The sequence below is a fragment of the Beta vulgaris genome, chromosome 7 (genome assembly GCF_026745355.1).
Source record: "Beta vulgaris subsp. vulgaris cultivar EL10 chromosome 7, EL10.2, whole genome shotgun sequence".
NCBI lineage: Eukaryota > Viridiplantae > Streptophyta > Magnoliopsida > Caryophyllales > Amaranthaceae > Beta > Beta vulgaris.
Window position 1 is genome coordinate 51553616 of NC_079208.1, and position 15467 is coordinate 51569082.

Here is a 15467-nt window from a genome sequence, read left to right on the forward strand (position 1 = left end):
TTTTAGGCGCGGCTTTTTTGTTCACAAAATATTGGAAACTAGCAACGCTTTGTTAAAAGTGCTCCAATTTATTCCATCAATTCTTGGAGTCAACACTTTTTTTAACAAGTGTTGCTATTTAAGCGCTCCTAAAGGCTATTTTTCTGGTAGTGATATGGAAAGGGCTGCTGTCAAAATACGCAGCCCTAAGGGCCTTTTTTAGCGCAGCCCTTCCTTATTTTTCCACTAGTGCTACCACCTTTAGAGTTCTAGTTAATAAGTACTCCATACATTGACAAAGAGCAAAGGAGAAATAGGACCCCCCTGCCTTAGCCCCTTTTTACCCTCAAAGAAGCCACAACATTGACAATTAATCATCAAAGTGAATCTAGGAGAACAAACACACTCAAGAATAAGGTCCATAAATCTCCTGGGAATGTTAAGACCTCTCAACATTTCATTAAGAAAATTCCAATTTATTAAGTCATAGGCCTTTTTCATGTCCATTGTAATTATACAGCCTAGACTAGTACCCTTTTTACCATAATATCTAACGAAATCTTGGCAAATCATTATGTTATGGCCAATAAACCTACCTTGAATGAAGGCTCTTTGGTTCTCAACAATGATTTCAGGGAGGATTAACTTCATTCTTGCACACATGACTTTTGTGATGCATTTGACAGTATTGCAACATGTAATAGATCTAAACTCATATACACTACTAGGACATTTCACCTTAGGCATCAAAGTTAAGATGGTAGTATTCAATTATTTTAGAAGCTTTCCAGAATTAAAGAAATCCTTGATAGCCCCAATGATATCAGTTCCAATAGTAGATCAAGCTTCCTTCAAGAGATAAGTCCTAAATCCATTCGGATGATTTGTCTCCTGGAATTGAGAACATTGCTTGACAAATTTCATCATCACTTACTGGTCTCAACAACATCTCCTGGTGAGCAGCATTTAGAACAGGGCTATTAGACAAGATTTCTTCACATACACTGCTTCTTCTCTCCTTAGCAGTGCCAAGTAAGTGAGTGTAATAGGCAATAAAAGCATCTTCCACATGGTTACCCTCCACTCAAACTCCAGTCATGTCTGTGATGCCATAGACATTATTCAGCATTCTTCTTTGCCCGATTGCTCTATGGAATAGGCTTGAGTTTTCATAACCATGTTGAATCAAAAGAGAGTTTAGCTTTCTGTCTCAGAAAAGACAAATAGGATTCATGAACTCTCTTGTATTCTTCAGCTGCCTTTACTTCTATTTCAACGTCACCAGGATCATGTTTTGAATGATTTTGACAGGCCAATAGCTTCTCCTAGGCTTTTGCATCTGCCACCTGAATTTATGTGAAGCCACTTTTATTAATTTCCTTCAAGGATTGCTTCACTTACTTAAGTTTCTGCATAACCCAATACATGGTTGTACCATTTATTCTTATCTCCTAACATTCTTTAACTAGAACCTCGAAATCTAGAGCTTAACTCCACATTTTGTAATAACTGAAAGGAAAACCCCCAACCTCGTCTTTCAGCAAAAAAAGACCAGCATCATCGGTGAGTGATCAAATAATCCCTCAAGCATAAACCATGCTTCAGACTCAGGATACACCTCGCACCATTTCTCATTATATATAAGATCCTATCTAGCTTACAGTAAACTCTTTCTTATCTATAACCATATCCACACCGACCTTTCTTATCTATAAAAAAAAATTGATCAAGGAAGTCCTGATCAATTTTCACTTCCACCATAATCCTTGCAAATTGAAGTTTTTCACGCTTCTTTGTTGCTTGATCAACCTTAACAAACTTACCAATCTGAGCAACAAATTTCTCCAGGCATCTCACATTCCAGTATTTAAAATCCACATTCAATTGGATCCAAGTAGGAACCACAACAACATATTCCTTATAGAAATTAGTATCAGGCTCCCACGCTTTTACACTCAAAGGCTTATTATCGAAAAACATCATACTCTAGCTAACACTTCATCTCTTTTATCATTGCAAAGAATCTGACTATATAAACTCCCTTCTTAATCAGTGGACCTCTATCTACTCCCTTACTCTTCCAAATTCGTCGAATAAATCCTTTCATAACATGATTAGGTGGATTAGCACTAATCACATAGCATATAATCAAAGAATTCCAAATATCTATCTCAGGTTGAATATCATCTAATTCAATTTTGACTTTACTGCCACCAGATTCAATCGTTTTTTTCAATTTCAGAATTAATGATCAGAAAAAGAGCTAACTCAAGATCAGATTATAGAAGGATAGGAACAGGTTCCACTTCACGAACACTTCGATCAGCCCATGAATTCACCCCCTTGCTGCGAACCACCTCTATTTATAGATGAATGCACCGCAGATAACCACTCAGAGAACATTCTATGAGTTTGTTGACTATGTTAAATGTCTCTGAGGTCATCTTCTTCAGATCGGATAACAGGTTCAATCTCCATAGTGAAAATTCTAAGCAACTAATCTATTGTTTTTGCCTTTTTCGCTACTGAATCCAAACTAGGCCCCTTCGATTTTCCAGGTTTAACAACTGAATTCTGACTCCTCGAATTTCTTGCCATGGCTAAAATGAAGTCACATTGAGAGATATTCTAGAGTGGGAAAATCAATATAACAAATTTTGGATAGTTACCCATTATCTTGACATTGTATCATTTAGGCTTAATCTATAGGCTCTAATACCAAGTTAAATTTTGTGACTCAAACTAGCTTGCACTACACCTATCAATAGAGTAAAACAGTGACCACTTCGAGTTCAAAGGAAGTTCTATCACATAACCAGCTAGCAAGAGGAAAAATAATTACTCACCCTTAGAATAAAGTGATGTTAGTTGGTCAACATGGGACGATTCAAGTAGGTTTTACATCAAACTTCTAGTATCGTGGAGTAGTTTAATAAGCCTTTTGCTTTTAAACCAAAAAAATCAATAAAGAGAAACTACAATGTAGAATACCAATCTGCATGATAGTAAGGTGAATTTTTTGTAGCTTGGTGCATATCCATAAGTGCCAACTCAGTCCATCATCATTCATTTGGGAAATGAAATACTTAAGACATGAGTACGTAATCTTCCAAATATCATGGTACAATACACGCACCCTACTATTGGAACAGAACTAAAACTTAATTAAGAACGTACAAGACTGACACTATTACTTACTACATCATCAATTTCCATTTCCATATACATGGCACCTTAGCTTGATGACTTGAATTCCACATTGCAATAGTGCATTACCCAAGCAATTAATTAAAGTATAAGGACACTGTATAGTACATGGAGTCACAAAGGTTGATAAGATTAAGACCCTAGTGTATAAATTAAGCAATGAACCGCCTTTGCTTATTTTTCAATTATCCATGATTATCCTATAGTAATTTTTTAATTGCTCATAGAGAAGAGGTCAAGAAAGCAACGTAGCTTTCATTTGAATAAAGAAAACAAATTTGAACCATGGAAAAAAAGTAGCTATAAAAATCTACTTGGTTGTCTTACAATTTTATAAGTATTATATGCATGAATGGATGCGGATGCTTACATGTATTACACCTTAGTGTAAAACAAAAACCACCTATACTAATGATGATAATTATGATTACTATATTTAATAATTAAGATAGTTTTTTGTTAATCCCGGAGACACATTCTTGTCCACACAATTAAGTCTTTGTAATTTCTTTTTACCTGAATACTTTTCGTTTGTTGGTGGACAAGTTTGTTGTGTTCACAATATAGTTGGCATTATACTTAATATGGGGTGAGAATTAGATTCTACATCCGTGAAGATGCCAATTGGCTGGCTACAAAAAGACAAAGTAGAAGACCTAAACAATAAATTAGCTTCAAATTAAGCTATGGGCGGCAGCCATTAAGCTTTGGAAATTTACTTCTTAAGATATTTTAAGCTTAATACTTGAGCACTTGACATGTATTGATTGAAGGAGATAGTATCAAGCTTAATACTTCAACTCTTGACATGTATTGTTTGAGAAGGATACTTTTATTTCCACTATCTAAAAATTTAAAATGAATTAGTTGCATTTAGAAGTTAATTTTTTACTTCCAGGTATTTGACAATGTAATTTTCTTTATTTGAACTAATTGAAAAGGAAAATCAACTCAACATTTTTTTTCTTTTATATATGTTTAAGGTTTTAAGCTAATTATTTTTACACATATAATAAGAAATTATGTATCTTAGGTCCATGTCCATCTATGTTTTTTCTGTATACGATCAATTTGTTTAATAACTAATATATCAAATAAAATTGAAAAAAAATTAGATGCAGAAAAAGAAATGATTATAGAAAAGAAGACATAGATCAGCATTAAAAACATATAATATGGCGCATAAAATAGTAATATAAGCGATAAAGTAAATGTTATTAAATAGTACTTTGTTGAAACATACAACCCACTAATACTAGCTAGTATCTCAGTGTATCATGATAAGACGAGTTATTGTATTGCCAACCCTTTTAATACAGTTACAAGAAAAAGAATAAGAAAATGTTTAACAAGGCATTGATATAGTAACATCATACTAGCTAGTATTTCAGTGTATCATGAGCAAAGCATATGAGAGGGTGAAATGAAGCTTTCTGGAGCGTGTTATGGGAAAAATGGGATTTAGTTCAGCATGGATCCAGCGGGTTATGAATTTATTGGCCACAACTTCCTTCACATTCAAGATTAACGGCCGAGTTGATGGTTTTCTAACTCCTTCGAGAGGCTTACGGCAACATGATCCGATCTTCCCCTATTTGTTTCTTCTCTGTGTTGATGCCTTTTCTATGTTGATTGATAAAGCCGCTAAGGAAAATGTGATTCATGGTGTTTCTGTTTGTCGGGGAGCTCCAAGAGTATCCCACCTTTTCTTTGCGGATGACAGTATTCTTTTTGCAAAAGCTACGTTGCAAGAATGCTCTAGAATTGCTGATATTATTAGTAAATATGAGAGAGCATCGGATCAAATGGTGAATCTTAGCAAAACAGAAGTAGCCTTTAGCAAGAACGTCTCTACAGATAGAAGAAAGGGTATTGTTGAAACTTTAGGGGTGCGAGAAGTGGACCGACATGAGAAGTATTTGGGCCTTCCGATGATTATTGGTAGATCAAAATAAGCGGTATTTGCTTGCTTAAAAGAGAGAATTTGGAAAAACCTTCGTTCAAGGATGGAAAGAGAAGCTATTATCTAGACCCGGAAAGGAGATAATGATTAAGACAGTGGCGCAAGCCATCCCTACTTATATGATGAGCATTTTTAAAAATCTCGAAGGCCTAATTGATGAAATTCATTCTCTCTTTGCTCGGCTTTGGTGGGGGTCTACTGATTCTAATAGAAAGCTCCATTGGCATATATAATTGGGAGGCACTTTGTCTCCCAAAGGCTATTGGAGGGTTGGGAGTCCGTGATCTCAAGAGTTTTAACTCAGCTCTGCTTGCTAAACAAGGTTGGGGTCTCATTCGTAATACGAGGACACTTTTGTATGATATTTTGAAAGCAAGATATTTTAAGCATGGTACTTATCTTGAAGCTAACATAGGCTTTCACCCTAGTTTCTCTTGGAGAAGTATATAGGGAGCCAAAGATCTCCTACTATTGGATGGAGTAAAATGACGTGTTGGTAACGGGGTGCCAAATTTGGGTATGGGATGACTCATGGCTTCCAGGTTATGGATCTCACTTAGTCCCAATGCCTATCGAGTTCTCGAATACAAGCTTAAGAGTTTTTCATTTAATATGCTTTGAGACGGGAAAATGGAATGAACAGATGCTTATTGATAATTTTGTTGCTTATGAAAGGCGTGTTATTCAGGATATTCCTCTATCCCAACTGTGGTGTAATGATGTGTTGTACTGGTGGCCTAACAAAGATAGACTCTATTCTGTTCGGTCTGGGTATTGGCTGGCAAGAGTGGGGTGTACTAGATCGTGGCAGACCCAACAAGGTGATGAGGAAATTGACAGGTGACGACATGTATGGAAGGTTGAGGGATTCTAGTTGCAAGCAGACTGTGAGGGAAAGATTGAGATACACACATTATTATGGTTACAACTTATCCTATCTGCGGGCTGCTGAAGAAACCGGCATTCACTCCCTCTTTCATTGCAAATATTCCAAGGAGATTTAGGCAAGTAGCGAGTTGAAAGAGACTGTTGTGCAGGCCCTTTCTTCCTCTTTTGCTGGTGTTTTTGAATAGTTATATGCAAAGGTGAGGAAGTCTGATTTTGTCATATTTGCTACCCTGTGTTGGGCGGCTTGGTATACTAGAAATATTGCTATTTTCGAGGCTACCATTCCGCAACCTTTGTCAATTGCTACGGGGATGATGAGGTTGGTTGATGAGTATGTGGAGTATGCGCACAAAGTATTTGCTCCAAAGCTGAATATTAGTGTCCCTGGTGTTTGTAAATGGAGCCCTCCTCAAGAGGATTTCATTAAGCTTAATGTCGATGCTCACATAATGGCGGGTGCGGGTGTGGGGCTAGGTGTAATAGCTCGTAACTCTATTGGTCAGGTGGTGGATGGTTGTTTGTAGGTGTAGCGCAAGATGGGAGGCTCCTATTACCGAAGCAGTTGCGGCGAAATTTGGGATTCTGGTTGCAAGCGAACTTGGATTCAGACGGATTGTTGTGGAAAGTGATGCAGAGAATATCGTGAAGTGTATTGAAAAGGAAGTTCATGGTTATGCACCAATCTTTCTGTTCTATGATGTTGTAAGAGTGGCTAGTAGTAATCTTTCAGCTTTTTCTATTTCTCATGTTAAGAGAGCGGTAAACTGTGTTGCCTATTTAGTTGCTAGATAAGAGATTGAGATGGACTCTGAATATGTATGGTTTGATTCTTTTCCCTCAAAGCGTCTTAGCTTTGGCAGAAATTGATTTAATATAATCCTAACCCGTTTTCTCCTAAAAAAAAATAGTAACATCATACAAGAAGAGGGATAATATAATAGAGCTGATGCCCCTCTTTGAATCAGATTGGATGAATATCTCCACTTTCAAAGCATGACACTCAAACTATATCCGTAATCCCCATTGTGCTAGCATGAAGTGCATCATACAGGGAATTTGCCAATTCAATCATCTCAACTCCCCAACGCATCTCATGTCCTTCACCAGTAAACGGATATGGAGGGTTCTAGGTTTTTTTTGTTGTTGGAGCATTCCCTACAATCATGCAAATGCTCATATAGTCATAATAATATTATGCTTAAGGTAGTGTCAAGAATGTCAAATTCACTCGGTACTGGGTAGTTATAATAATTACTTAGAAATCGCTTAAAACTTGTGACTAAGAAAAAAATTGGGTGTAAATGAGCGACTAAGTACATTGATATAGACGAGATTCGATTCTATTGGGTACTATTATTTTATGAACCTATGAGATCACACAATAAACATTTAGAATCATTAGGATTTTATTACCTAGATTCACATAAGATCTTGATCCATAAGAGCGATCCTATTTAATTAGGGTGTAGGGGTATTTTGCATATACGAATAAAGTCAAATCTAAATAAATTGGTCACAGTACTCTGATCATCTTTACCATTTTGATCAACCTCCTAAAGCCTCCTCCATGTTTTCACTTTGTTCATTTGGGTTTAACCAAAAATATCAATGATCAAGAGACTTTAGGGCACTATACAGTGCAAGTATATGGGGCTTGGAAAAAAATGTACTAGGAAAGCTGGTACTGGACGGTATGTCATTTCCCCGAGCTACCACTAGTCCCACTAGAGGCAGTGGCAACATCTATAAAGGATTAATCAAGTCACTATTTACACAGATTCATAAAATAATGGTTGATCTTCTTCAGCATTCAAGGAACAATATGATTGCAGTTCCATTCAATACAACAAATGCTACAACAAGCTGATGAAATTGCTCAACAATGTTGTAGGCTACCTTTAAATATCCTACCTTGCTTTCTTCTTTGTAATTTGCTTTAGCTTATGTCTAACAAAATTATAAACAATTTTTTTAGGTGAACAAATTTATTATTTATATAATATAGTATTACATTCTAATTAAACTGCTAATTTTCACATAATCCTCAAACTTCCAACTTCATTGCCAATTGCCAAACGCCCCATGTCCCATACAGTACCCCATGAGTCTTCTTCATAAGTAAAACAATTCAAAAAAAAAAGGTTGCTTTCATGAGGTGACCTCTTTTTGTAAATTTAGTACAGAAGTAGTCAAGCAGAAAAAATATTAAAATAGGCTGGCGATTTTACCCTTCTCATGCACTACCAACGCCCCTTTTAACAAACAAACACAAAGTTCCATTACCTCCACCATTAAAACTAGATATCTTAAACTATATTGTTTTGACTCGAATAATTAGGTAATTTAAACTTTAACACCCATATAAAAAGCCCTCACCACAACAACAAGAAACTCACCAATAATAATCTCAAACTTCTCTTGAGTTAGTTGTTGATCAAGCACAACAATACACAACAAACAACATAGAAAGAAAAATGTCAAAAATTCATCCTCATCACCTCGCAGCACCACCATCACAAACACAAGTTTCTGATCCCTCAACTTCAGATCACCCTCTTTCTATCTCCTCCTCTACAGGAGGAGAGATCTTCACCATTTGGATGAAATCTCTCATTCTTGGAGGCAAAGGTTGTACAGTTTTCGACTCGAATGGCGAAGTTGTATACAGGGTTGATAACTATTCTTCCAAAGGTTGTGATCAAGTCTTCCTAATGGATTCCCAAGGTCATGTCCTCCTTACAATCCTAAGAAAGGTAACAAAAACAAACAACTATTAAAAAGGGTATTTTAGTAATTTCACATAAAATAACGCGATCTCGAATGAGTTTACTTATATGTTTTTGTTCATGTGATACAGAAATATAGGTTGTTGGCACGTTGGCAAGGATATAAAGATGAGAAGAAGAAAGGAGCATCATGGTGGTTTCAAGTAAACAAAAGTTGGAAAATTCCTAAAAAGCCCTTAGGATGTGAAATGGTGGTGAATTTGTATCATGATAAAAAGTCACCTGCATTCAAGATTGTCAAGGGTAAAAGTGAGTTAACATCATGTAAGATAGTAGATAGAGTTGGAGGACTCATTGCAGAAGTGAAGAGAAAACAATCAATTGGAGGGGTAGTTTTGGGAAATGATGTTATGACATTAGTGCTTCAACCTAATATTGATCCATCTTTAATCATGGGACTTATGGTTACATATAATCTTATTCACTCTAGAATGTGAAAAGATCTATCTTCTTCTTCTTTTTTTCACAAGAAAATCATTGATGAGTGAACAATGGTTTGTGATTTTGATCCGATTGTAGATATACAGCATACTCATATGTTCTTCCTTTTTTTTGGTTTTTGTTAGATTGTTGTTTACAGTTTAATTGTCAAAAAGGATACTAAGATGTAAATGACATGGTTTATAATATATTGGATTCCCTTAGCCTAAACTTAGATCTCAAACTTTGTTTCTTCTTTTTTTTGCTTAAGTTGTAATTAATGTCATAGTGATCAAATTGCAATATTATAATGTTACATTATCAGATCTAAACATTCCAAATGAATAGATCCATTTATTATCATGCTTTACTAACTAAACATGATTTTTATATAGTAGATAATGAAGGTCTTCTATGGTACAGTATTTGTTTGGAAGGAAAGTAGAAGGTAATGTAGTTTTGTGGAAGGGTTCTTTGATTTAATCTAAACTATTATACCTGCTCTTTTGGCCAATTGGTAATAATAATAAATATATTATGGTACTGGCGAAATGACAAGGACTTAATGTATGAAATTTTATAACGAAAGATCATGCTGATCGTCATGTAATTCACTAATTCTTGTCCATCCTCTTGAATTTCATATATTTTGTTTAGTACTATATCATCAAATACTTACAAGGTTCGTTTTTTAGCTGGTAAAAGTAATGAATTTACATATACTTTTGTTGAGAAAGTATAATGTTGAATGCTAATATCCAGGTAATAAAATACTTATTTTCACTTATTAACAATTCATATATATATTAGATTTTCTCTTCCAAGTGTATACTTTCAGATTAATTTGAATAAGTTCAGACTAGTTATGATAAGTTCATATAAATTAAGATAAACTAATTGTAGTTAGATCATATACACATTAAATTTACACGTAATTTTGTAAACATTATATCAAGCTAATTAATGATCGTAGATTCGTAGTAAAACTTCATCACAAATACGTTATTTTCTACATAAATTTCTATAACCACATACCAACTCTAAGGGTGTGTTCTATTTGATTCTCATTTCAACTCATTTTAACTTATTAAGACTAACAAGTTGTTGTCCCGGACAATATGTCCCGGATTATTTACCAACATGCATTTGAAATCTTGAAAAACAGAAATATTATCTTGTCTTTAAATGATTTTTCACCGCAAAAAAACCAACTGAGTAATGTAATGTCGCTTGTTAGTGCATTAGTGTTGGCTATATGGTAGTATATGGAGCTCATGGAGGTGTATGGGTGTGGAGATGAGGTTGCGTAGAGGAAAAACGTCATATTGGGCATAAGGCAAACTTTGAATGGACATATCTTTCAATATATAAATGATTTTGAGGTGATTCAAAGTGGAAGTGACAGCTTGTTCCGAGAGCTTTCCAACGATAGGTCATATGTCCAATTCCGGTGAGAAACAAGAAAGTTATAGCTGTTTAACGAAGAACTGACGAAACTGTTTTCGTCCTGCGCTCCGCCCGGGCAGGTCGGGCGGATCTCGCCCGGTCGGGAGCGCAAGCAAAATCTGGAGAGCTGGGTTCCGCCTGGTCGGGTGGATTTAGTCCGGAAAACGCGTTTTTGATACGGGAGTATAAATAGAAGCCCTAATACGTCTTTTATTGTAAACCCTAAATTCATTATTCATCATTATTCACATATTAGAGAGAGAAAAAGCAATAGAGAGAGTTCTTGGAGTGCTTTTTGTAATCTTTCTTGAATATTCATCGATTCCTAGTGCAGATTCGTGGTTTTTCTCCCAATTCTTGGGTTTCCACGTAAAATTTCTGGTGTGTTCTTTCCTGCTTTATTATTTGATATTCTATTATTGTTTGCTATTATTCTTAGATTGATAGTCAATAGAACTTACAAGTGGTATCAGAGCTAGGTTTGATTATTGTCTAGATCTAGAATAATTAACAATGGAGGATTCAAAGATTAGAATTGAGAAGTTTGATGGAACGAATTTTGGATATTGGAAGATTCAAATTGAAGACATCTTATATCAGAAAAATCTGTATCAACCTTTGTCTGAAAAGCCTGCTGACATTGAAGAGGCTAAGTGGAAAGTACTGGAGTGGAGGATGGCAACACTCGGGTGGTGCGTTGACATTAGCTCGGACTGTGGCGTTTAATGTCAAGGATATCAAAACAACGGCGGATTATCAAAGCACTGTCAGATATGTATGAGAAGCCCCTCGCAATGAATAAGGTATATCTGATGCGCGTTTGTTTGATTTAGAGATGAATAATGGTAGTTCTGCTGCTGAACATATTAATGAATTTAATTCATTATAAGTCATTATCTTCGGTTAATATTGTCTTTGAGGATGAAGTGAAAGCCCTAATTTTGTTGTCCTCCTTACCTACTGCTTGGGAAACTGTAGTAACTGCTGTTAGTAATTCTTCTGGTAAAGAAAAATTGGTTTATGATGTTGTCCGTGATCTGATTTTGAGTGAGAGCATTCGAAGGAAGGAGAGTGGAGAATCATCTGGAGCATACAGTGCAGAGGGTAGAGGGAGGGGAAAAGGGAGGAACTTTCAGGGAAAATCGGAGTCAAAGGGGGACCGGAGTAAGTCAAAAGGCAGGGCTAGTGTTACTTGCTGGGGGTGTGGTAATGAAGGACATATAAAGAGAGATTGTCCTAAGAAAGTGAATGGGAAAGGGAAGAAGAAGGTTCAAGAAAGTGATGATGAAGAAGAAGCATCAACTAACTTGATTTCTGAGTACGATTCTGATGCTTTGATGGTAAGCATGGATGATCAGGAAGAGTTGGTTGGGTGCTCGGGATCATGGGTCTTGGATTCGGGTTCTTCTCATCATTCCTCACCATGCAAGGAGTGTTTCGGAATTTCAAATCCGGAAAACTTGAAAAGGTCTACTTGCGGATGGCAAGGCAGTGGAAGTCATGGGGAAAGGTGATGTGAGTGTGAAACTCACTCATGGTGGCTCGTTGGAGTTGAAGAATGTCAAGTTTATCCCAAGGTTGAAGAAAAGCTTGATATCGTAGCCCAACTTGCTACATCGGGTTACAAGGTTGTGTTTGATGGTGGTTCTTGGAAGATTGTCAAGGGAGCAATGATCATAGCTCGTGGGACAAGAAGTGGAACACTTTACACCATGGGGAGCACAGTGAAGGGGCCCGGGATTGGGATGAGAACTTCATGTAAGGTGTCGTTTGGTCGGAAAACTATCGATAGTGGGCTAAGGGATGAGAACCGTGGTGAAGCGGTATCCCGGTGGCAAATTGACCGGTAAGCGCACAAGGTGAAGGACGGCACACAAGCATGTTGTGCCGGAAAGCCTAAGTGGAACAAAGGGTGTATTGTTCGAGTGGGAGCAATGTGAGTTTGTTTTCAGAACAATGAGAAGCTTCTTTGGCTTAGGTGGTAATTTGTTTATTGAAGTTTGATGAGACTTAATGTGCTTCTTTGGTTGAGAGGAAGTGGTTATTTTCTTTAGTTGGTGAGGAAGGGATCTTCATTTGGTTGTGCTTGTCTCTAAGGTGATCCGACCTCCGGGTAGGAGGGTGTGTAGGTTCATGGAGTGATGGTGCAATGATTTGGAGTTTAGTCATTAAGAATCAAAGTCAGTGTAGACTTTGATCTCTTTTGTATTGGAGTTGGTGCAAACTTCAATGTCAGTTTCCTTGGTGTAGAGGAGATGTTGTCTTGGGATGCTTGATGTATGTCATGATTTGGACACGACTAAAGATTGCTTTTGCAGTGGGAGTTGTGTGTAGGATGATGAATGAGAGGATGATGAAGGTATGAATTTTCTTCACTTACACCTATCTCCAAGTGGGAGATTGTTGCGTATATGGCAGTATAGCGGGTGATGGATGCGGGTGGTGCGGATGGTAGCGGGTGATGGATGCGGGTGATGCTCCACCCGCCCAGAACCCGATCCATTTACATCACTACCGCTACTCAGAGTAGCTGTTAACTTTAAGTTAAGCCGCTACTTAAGGTAGCGGTTTACGAGGTAAAACCGCTACTCAGAGTAGCAGTTCATTATTACAAAATGGAACTAACACAAGAGAAAAAAGGCAAAGCATGCCACGAAAGCTTTGTGTGTTCCGCGCACAACGCTTGCGAGGCGCGTAGCAAGCATTCTCCCAACGTAGGCCTACCACGCACCAGGGGTGGGGGGGTCTGCATGGGTGGGGTAGGGGGTGGATGGAGGGCTGCAAGGGTAGGGGCAGCAAGGGGGGAGGGCAGGGGGTGGGGGCAGTCTGCAGGGGTGGGGGAGGGCTTCAGGGGGGCGGGGCAGTCTGCAGGGGTAGGGGAGGGGTGGGGAGGGCTGCAGGGGGGCGGGCAGTCTGCAGGGGTAGGGGAGGGGTGGGGAGGGCTGCAGGGGGGAGCAAGGGGGGAGTGCAGGCGGTGGGGGGGGGGGAGGGGTGGGGCAGCAAGCTAGGGGATGAGGGGAAAAACCTGGGGGAGGAAATAAAAATCGGGGGAGCAAAATATGTAGCGGGGTTGAAAAGAAAACCGAGGGAGCCAAAAAAACAGGAGGAGGGGGAGCAATTTAAAAGGAGCGAAGGTACTTACAACGGCATTGGCTATCTTCAAGGTCCCCGGATCTGAAATAGTCATCTTATTGTCCCGATCACGCCTATGCATGGAGCACCACCAATCAACGACACAATCAACTTTTTCATAGGTGTGGCGTTGGAGATAGAATCCGTCGTCTTAGAAGGGTAAAATTTGTCGTCAATCCACATCTGTTTCGCCCTCGCATAAGTGTAGGAACCCATATGATGTTAGTGGTTCCTCTGTCTTGCACTCTCTGCATGTTTCCACGCTTAGTCTATAAGATAACATGGTTAGTTTTAAAACATAACCATGTAATTGTGCCAAACCCATACATGGTAGTCTTGCCTTAATCCACGAGGCCACGACAAGAGATATGCTCCATCAGCGACCCAATGTTACTAACCATGCCCACATTGCCACAATCAACACAAGGACAATAAAACCCCTCAGTTCCCATTGCAGCCTGATGACTTAATGCAGCATCACAAAATTCAAATACCCCATCCACGAATTCACTCGTGTCACGACTACCATACATCCATGCACGATTCATTTCAATCAGACATCTAATTACATACAAGCAACAAGTACCTCATGTCAATAACGAACTTCATTACATGATTAGAGTTTATATATGAACGATATACATTCAATGAAATTAGGCATGCTTTCCAAGGGTCCTTATCACTCCAACTTAACCCGTCCTTAGATGTCTAATCTCACTAGTGAATGTATGTCTTCTTTTCGATTCTACGAAAAATCTGGCAGCATTTCCCTACAGTTTTCAAATACACGACGTAGATATATGGTTACTTATATCTACATATGTACCCAGAGAACAAAAGTAGGGAAACGACGAGTCAAGATTTTCCTCTATAGAATCGAAATAAAGACATACATTCACCACCTAAGTGAGATCAAACATCTAAGAACAGTTCCAAACCAGGGACTATTCAAGACTTACTCCTAATGAGTAAGTCTCGAACGGGTATCTAGGCATATGATATGATAATGCATATATACATAGGTTTTTGAACAACAAATAAAGCATTTTACATCTAATTTTTAATTCAACGATACATATTTGCACATATAAACGAATTTACACATATAAACCAATTTACTAATATGAAATTAAAGAAAGTTAAATATGAGCAATAACATACCAATATCAAGGTTGTAAATAGGAAAATGGAACTCAATACTCTGTCACTAACACTCCGTCACTAGCTAGCTTCAATAATCAACAACAAAGTTTAAAGTTCAAATTAGTATAAATTACTAAACTAAACTAAACTACAAAAATAATAACCATATTCGTCCTACAACAAAGACCTAGTTTTTTAAACCTATAAATCAAACTAACAACTAAAATTAAATTAACTCAAATCAATCAAATTTAAACCCTTTGACTATTATACAACCTAATTTCACTAACAATTATTCATAATATTACAATGAATTATAAACTTATGAGATTACATTAAAAGTTATGAAATTTTAGCTACCTAGCTAGGAAAAGATGGAAGAGGAATAATGTAGTTGTTTGGGGGGGGGGAGAAGGAGGAGACACAATGGAGAGCAGCAGTGGGCAGTGGTGGCGCAAACCTAGGGCAGCAGTGATGGCGCGCAGGTGGTGGAGTCTTCAGGT

At 37.6% G+C, this 15467-nt stretch overlaps 1 protein-coding gene across 1 annotated transcript; it reads left to right on the forward strand.

The window, feature by feature from the left end:
• The first annotated feature begins 8256 nt into the window (after positions 1-8256).
• Positions 8257-9467, forward strand: LOC109135618 (protein LURP-one-related 11). Its single transcript, XM_019250941.3, has 2 exons — positions 8257-8790; positions 8895-9467. Exons 1-2 carry the CDS (start codon positions 8512-8514, stop codon positions 9258-9260), a joined length of 645 nt encoding a protein of 214 aa, XP_019106486.1. The 5' UTR covers positions 8257-8511; the 3' UTR covers positions 9261-9467.
• The last annotated feature ends 6000 nt before the right edge of the window (positions 9468-15467 follow it).